This window comes from Triticum urartu, unplaced genomic scaffold (genome assembly GCF_003073215.2).
Source record: "Triticum urartu cultivar G1812 unplaced genomic scaffold, Tu2.1 TuUngrouped_contig_6511, whole genome shotgun sequence".
Lineage (NCBI taxonomy): Eukaryota > Viridiplantae > Streptophyta > Magnoliopsida > Poales > Poaceae > Triticum > Triticum urartu.
In genome coordinates, this window is record NW_024117278.1 from 654 (window position 1) to 8,080 (window position 7,427).

At 48.9% G+C, this 7,427-nt stretch overlaps 1 protein-coding gene across 3 annotated transcripts; it reads right to left on the bottom strand.

Annotated features, from left to right (window-relative positions):
• Positions 1–2,251: 2,251 nt before the first annotated feature.
• LOC125530714 lies at positions 2,252–5,245 on the bottom strand. 3 transcript variants are annotated; one of them, XM_048695112.1, is made up of 3 exons: positions 5,124–5,245; positions 3,171–4,155; positions 2,252–2,644 (listed from the first exon to the last, which is right to left on the bottom strand). In XM_048695112.1, exons 2-3 carry the CDS (start codon positions 4,097–4,099, stop codon positions 2,623–2,625), a joined length of 951 nt encoding a protein of 316 aa, XP_048551069.1. In that variant the 5' UTR covers positions 4,100–4,155; positions 5,124–5,245; the 3' UTR covers positions 2,252–2,622. The 3 variants fall into 3 exon arrangements, with proteins under 3 accessions (XP_048551069.1, XP_048551068.1, XP_048551067.1); XM_048695111.1 differs by having other exon boundaries at positions 5,041–5,213; XM_048695110.1 differs by having other exon boundaries at positions 5,032–5,212.
• Between the last annotated feature and the right edge of the window lie 2,182 nt (positions 5,246–7,427).

Below are 7,427 nucleotides of genomic sequence, written 5' to 3' on the forward strand. Positions count from 1 at the left end.
GTGATGGAATTGATGGGGTTTCGATGACTAGGGAGCAAACAAGCTTCGCCTATGTCTCGAGTTGTTGTCTGTCCTTGACCCGCCGTCAGGTCGTCCCCTTATATACACGGGTGACGCCCGTCGGTTCACAGAGTCCCAATACCGGGCGATATTCGTATCCGGGTTGGTCTCTCCTTATTCCTAACTTACAATACAAGTTTATACACAAATACCGGTTTACAGCTACAAGTCTTAAACCGACTACGGGCCTTAAGCCCTCATCTGTCTTCCTGGGCTTTAGCACTCTTGAACTACTGATGAAATTGACCCGGCCCAGATAGGCCGGTTTACGCCCAGCGGTAATATCCCCAACAACGGCCATGACTCTCGCGAAAGCACAACCGTGCCTCTTGCGGAAGCAAAACCGTGACTCTTGTGAAAGAAAAAAACAGAAAATGCGTCTTTTTCGTTTCCGAGAGGCACGGCCGTGACTCTCGCTAAAGCACAACCGTGCCTCTCACGGAAGCAAAATCGTGACTCGCGAAAGAAAAAAACAGAAAACGCGTTTTTTTTCGTTTTTGAGAGGCACGGCCGTGACTCTCGCTAAAGCACAACCGTGTCTCTCGCGGAAGCAAAACCGTGACTCCCACGAAAGGAAAAAACAGAAAATGTGTTTTTTTCGAGAGGCAAAACCGTGACTCTCGCGAAAGGAAAAAAGAACAGAAAATGCGTTTTTTTTCATTTTCGAGAGGCACGACCATGACTCTCGCGAAGCAAAACCGTGACTCTCGCGAAAGGAAAAAAAGAAATGTGTTTTTTCGCGCAAAAGAAATCAATTTTTGAAAAAAAGAATTTTTTGTCAAAAAGCTAAGGAAGACCGGTGAAAAATCAAAACGTCAAAAAAACCAAAAAGACGTTTAAAAAGCCGAAAACGCGTGCGGAAAAAAAAAACAAAATCCGAAAGGAGCGCACCACTGTCCTGTGCCCCGTGGCGCACACCACTGTCCGTTTCACCTTATCTCCTCCGAGCCCACCTTCTCCTACCTCCCCGATCCTGCCATGGATCCCCCCTTATCCTACCTTCCCTACCCAGCCATGGATCCCCCCTTCTCCTACCTCCCGATCCCACCATCGATGTGCCTCCCTCGATGCACCCAAATCGACGGTGTCCATGTGCACCCCAAGAGATCAAGCTTAGGATGGCTTACTGCAAAGCTAGCGCGAGGTTGCTGCAAGATTGCATCTCAACTCTGGCGTGCTGCAACGTCAGAAAGAGACTGTTGCAAGTCTTTGCTCCAGGTGGTGTGCTGCAAGGGCGAAGGCGTGGCTGCTGCAAGCTGACATAGCAACTCCAGCAAGCCGATTTCTCGGCTCGTGCTACGCGTTACTCGTTAGTCGGAGACTTGCTCTTTCTTGAAAAAAAAGACTAATAAACTTTAACCATTCTGAAACTGCTTTTCTTTTCTAGTCTATTACTCCCTCTGTTCCCAAATATTTGTCTTTCTGAACATTTCAACAAGTGACTACATACGAAGCAAAATGAGTTAATCTGCACTCTAAGATATGTCTAGATACATCCGTATGTTGTATCCATTTGAAATGTTTAGAAAGACAAATATTTGAGAACGGAGGGGGTACTAGACTAGATGCAAACTGCTTGGCGGTTCAGATATCGCCATCAGCCAAATATGCCCCGACCCGCCGCTCCGCTGATCAGGATAAGATGAACCATTCTTATGTTAAAAATGTCAAGGAGGGGACGTCGCCATGTCATGTGGCCACAGGTGATCTAAAGAACTCCCACGGTCGGCATCGTGTACACTACTAGTACGTACTACAATCCTGGTCAGGCTCCAAGTCAACCACAGAGCGCGTATGCATTGCACCACGACGCAGCACGCACATCACGCGTGCCATCAGAACGTGTACGGATAGACCCGGAGCCCCGAACCAGCACGTGACCCAAAAGTGAGATTCCATCATCAGCACGCACACCGCCGACACGCACCTGTCCTCATCAGCGCCTTAAACCAGATGCGAGACGCAGCACCACACGACATGCAAATGAATTCAGGCAATCAAGCTGCCCCCCGTTGCTTACAGTGCCTGCAGCAGCACAGGCAAAGGGCAATTTCGTGTGGGTGCTGCACCAACCAGGCCATTGCGCATTTGCACCGCACCCGTGTGACTCTTCAGGCACTTGTTCGAAGCTGGAAGCTTCCTCACCTGACAGATAACGCGCCCGGTGTCGTCTCAGAGACCACCAACCAAATTCAGAAACTGTAACCACGGCTGGGCCGGTGAGCCGCGGCTGCAGCATCACCCGACATTCATTTCATTTCCAAAAAAGAGAAAAAAGGCTTTTCACCGGCATCACTGTATAAGATGGGTGCTAAATATATACAGAATGGAAGCTACGGTAAATGAAAATCTATTGCAAACGAACGAGGACGGCGGCGAAGGGTTTCTGTTGCTACTTTTTATGCACAGGAAGTCCGGGCTGGAGCGGCGCCTAGCAACGACCCGGGCGGGAAAAGAAACGAAAAATGGGGAGGGGGTGGAGTTTCCTGAAGGCTGCGGCATCACATCGCGGCTGCAAATACTTTTTCTTTATCAGCTGGTTCTGTTAAGTAGTACGCCCGATCACCGACCATATCTTGTATCCCTGGAGAAAGTATCATACATTAGAAAGAGTCACAGTTGAAAGAGAAAGAAGATAACTCAATCAAGGTTGTTATAAGAAAGGAAATTATATAAGGCGGGAGGCGGCAGTCATGCTGAATTTGATGGTTAGCCTCAAACTACTACTACTTGCAGCATAAAATCCTCACAAAAAATTTATATTCGCAGCTAAATCTGAAGTCCTAAACAGCTGCTCATGCATACAGAACAGATAGGAGAAGATGGTTAGTACAAGGGAAGCAGTCATATTGGTGAAGGTTTGGACTGGTATGCAGCTATTGGATACTCCCTCCGTTCCGAATTATAAGATGTTTTGAATATTTCAATATGGACTGCATACAGATTTCAATGAACAAACAAACACACTAAAACGCGCCTATATACATCCGTTTCAGAAAAAAAAGGTTAAAACATCTTATAATTGTCCATCTTAGAACATCTTTAGGAGCATGCGGTTACAATATAAGCCCAATAACTATGGCAGGGAATAGCAGATTGTCTATACTGACCTGTAATGGAAACTGGCCATTCTTCCTGGTGTTGCCATACTAGGTACGGCCCCTGTGACAATGTACTCATCATCGATTTCATCAAATCTGAGTTCCCTCAGGTCAACAGCTTGTGTCGGAACCTCGAGATTGAAGTTCTCCAGATGAGCCTGATTGCTGTTCCTCCTTCCACTTCCTCTACTGTCCCTTCCTCTCCCTCTTCTTCGGCTTCTTGGATATCTACAAAATGCCTTGCAACAAATAAAAGACCACCACTTCCTCCTAACCCTGTGGAGCACTTCATAGTCGTCTCCAGTATCATCATCCCCATACTCAATGACATAGTCTCCGAGAACGATACCATTAGGAACTTGTGCATGTATCGTGCTCAAGACATCCACGATATCAGAAGATTGCTGGAAGTTGTCCCAATCAACTTGCCTGGCAGGGTCGATTTCTGAAGGGCGTGAATCTGGATGCTTTTGCTGTGTGTGCTTCTGAAGCTCATTGAAGTTGCCAGTAAAGGAGCAGCAATCCTCTTCACAGCATCTCTTCTTCTGGTTAAGATGCAGACGAGCCTCGCTGATCACAATCCACCCGATAACATCACCTCTGCACAATGGGCAACTTGGGCGGTTGTTTGCGTGAGATGACACGATGTGGATGCTATCAAGAGGGGCCACAGCTATAGACGAGACCTTGACATTGGCAGGTAGCTCATAAGCACCTTTGAACCTCTCAAGACAGTTTGAGCGGGTCTGGTCGGTGTCGCACACAAACGGCCTGCAACCCTTCTCGTAAGACGTGCACCTCAGGAGGACTGCGTTGTGGGGGTAATCTAGGCAGATTGGGCAGGTCACATCCTCCTTCCAGCTTTTGTCAAGATGTATGTCAAGGTCAAAAGAGCTGGGCCTCACCACCTTCTTCACCATCAGGTTTCCTGAACCCATGTCGAACTCGGTAGCAGAACTTGTGTCCCTTAACAGATGCAGCTTTTCATCACAACCTGCATGGCATCAACAAGCAAAACAGATACTAATTAGCACCGAGTTCCTCCTTTCTAAACATAGCATATATTTTCTGTCCAACATACTGTATTTAGCATTTCCATCAATACAGAACATGGTGGCTGATGAATGATGACAGTCTATGTATGGCAGAGTAAAGACATGTTCAGTACCCAATCAGTCCATGTAATCATTAATTTTTGCCATAAGCTCTTTTGATCCGCTAATGATTTGCTAAAAGCCTATTCCATTTATGCTCAAAAACAAAAAAAGAGAATCCCGGCCCAACCCCCTAACGCAAGTGCTACTGGTTTTACTACCTTCGTCTGATTACAAACCCCCAAGAAGATCATCATAGCGCTCTGGCCAAACCCAGCCATCTATCCGACCAACCAATCAAAAATCCTAAACAGGAGAAATCCTAGCAGGAGAAATGGAAATCAGACAGCAGAATCCCCAACGCCAACGGGGCTCGATCTGGGTGTGTGCTGACCCAAAACCAACCAAAACCCCTACCCAGCCGCTTCAATCCGCATCTGGACAGGGCGCCTCACCGGCAGCGGAGGAGATCGGGACTGAGCCGACCATCAAATCAAATCACGCGACACGAGTATATTCGCCCGCCGGCCTAAACCCCTGAGCTCTAAGAATCACTCCATCCCACCAAAACGCGTCGGCAAGGGGCTAAACAAACAGCCCCAAATCCGCCCGAACGAAACCCGCGGAAGACTCGCGCCGCCCCGGCAGCGCGGCATCCCCAAAGTCTCTTCCGCATCAGGCAAAAGGAGAAGGTCGACTGGCCAGGAGCTCCGATCGACTGGAGGGGAGGAGACCCCGAAATCGAACAGGGGGGGAATGGAAGGGGGGAGCCGTACCGTCGCTGCCGCCGCTGACGCCGCCGCGGCGCGGGGTAGGTGGCGGTGGTGGGAGAGGGGAGAGAGGTGAGGGGGAGTTGAAAAAACCGTACCCTCCCACAGCTCGCACGCACGCTCGCCAAGGACTTCCGAGGTGGTGGTGATGATGCAGCCACCCTCTCCCTATCTCTCTTCTCTCTCTCTGCCTCCTCTCTTTTTCTACTCGCGCATCCAAGTCGCCATCCATTTCGGCTCTTCCGTTCGGTTTTCTTATACCGGGTCGCACTCCCCTTTCCTCTGCCTTTTTCCCGTTTCTTTTTCACGGGAAAATCGACCCTTTTGTTTTTTCTTGTTATTATTCTTAAGTTTTTCGCCTAGTAGTTATTACTCCCTTTTTTCACAGATATAAGGGCATGTACAATGATTGATAAGATAGTCTTATCTTAAATCTTGCATGTAATTTAGTGATGACAAAAGAGTATGTCTATAATGGCTTATATCTTAGCCTTATCTCCAATAACTAGCAATTCCTTAAAACATGGTGAGACAAATTGTACTAAGAGATCATCTCTTGTTTTATCTTAAATAAGAGAAGACAAACCTTTTCTTATGAGTTCTCTCTCCTCCACCTCATCATTTATCCTACGTGGCACTCCTAAGATAGCACCATTGTACATGCCCTAAGATGTTTGGATATTCAATATGGACTACGTACGGACTTGAATGAATGAACAAACACACTAAAACATGTCTATATACATCTGATTTACAAAAAAAAAAAAAGTTTGCCCCGCGAGGCTCTCGGACTCCTCGATTCCGATCCGGAGTGCCATCGCATTTTTGAGGTGGTGTTGGCGGGCGTTCGTCTTCGCCGAGGCGGATGACATCGCGAAGGATCTTGTCGTCTTCAGCGGTGGGCGAAAACAGCTCCAACGTGGATCTGCAGGACCCGTAGGCGGACCGGCAGGAGGCTGGCAACCGCGGGCGCGGCTCGGCGATGCGGGCACGAGCACCCAACGCTGCCAGGGAGGAGCAGGGCCTAGAGGTGTCAGGCAGCACCGGTCGCCCCGCTGCCTAACCGGGGAGGGCGCGAACAGCTGCCCCTCCGGGCCACCCGGGGAGGCCGTAGAGCTCGAGTTGTCGCCCCTATCCATTTGCGACCGAACGAGGGCAATGCGAAGTGCGAGCTCGTCGTCATCCAGAGTGGATGAGCTGGAAATCCTCCTTAAGGAGCATCGCCCACTCGATTGGATCGGACACGTTGTCGAAACCATTGCCGTAGCTGACCATGGCGCAGGGGATGGGACAAGGACGTGCAGTGAGACAACGGACAATGTAAACAAACCGGTTGAGAAGAGTGTGGACTTTGACTAGAGTTTGAACCGAAATGGGGTATTTATGGGACACGGTGGAGACATGGTAGGCCAACGTGCGCCCCGACATGATGGACGTGTTCGGACCATCCCCACGAATGGACTGGGTTTTGAAGATGCCAAATAACCCGGACATATATAGAGACAGTTTGAGGTGCCTTGGATGGTCCGGTTGTAGATGCTGTGATAGCTTTACTGTTCAATTAAGGACAGGGCCATGTTTGTGCGATTCATATTCGAAGGCACATTTGAAACATGCACTTACTTTAGACACACGGAGCAAATTAGCCTGCTCCGGGAATGTTCCCACGGAATCGTCAAATGCGCTTTGCGTAGGCAGTGAGATTGTGTGTGGGAGAATATGAAAGCGTTTTTTTTTCGCTCACGGAATAATAAGACGGGAAAGGGACGGCCGGACGGTTGACGTGTGGAGGAAGACCATGGCATATGCCAATTGAAAAAAGAAAGCAAGACTCCGTTACAACTCAACCACAAACGCGAAATTCAGACCTGCTACCACCTCTTACTCTACTCTACTGCCATCGGGTATGAAACGTGGACGCAGGCAACCTGAGTTTAGTATGTGGAATAAATGGGTGGCGGTAAAACTTCACACGCCCCGGTCACCACTCCAGAGTAGTACCAGCGTTAGGTGAGGAGACCCTGACCTCCTGCTACATTTCATCTGCATCTGTCACCGTGGGATCACACTGAAGCAACGCGACAACCTCTCGGTCTACCTCAGCGAAGATCGTTCAAGCTCAAGACTCAAAACGGAATCCAACAAGGCCATATATCATTTTCTCGACAAGTCAAGTCATACGCTGCATACACCCATCGCCGCGAGACTAGTCATAGGTTCAACTGGGCTGAACGGTGTAAATAGGACTGTCGATACCAGCAGCCGCACAAAAATTTAGACAAAGGACGCACCGTTATTCTAGAATAGGTATCGTCGACGAAACACACCAATGGCTGCAAGGGCAGTAAGTAGTGCTGGAGCTCCACGGACTGATTGCTGCTCCTACAGGAAGCGCGGGCGTC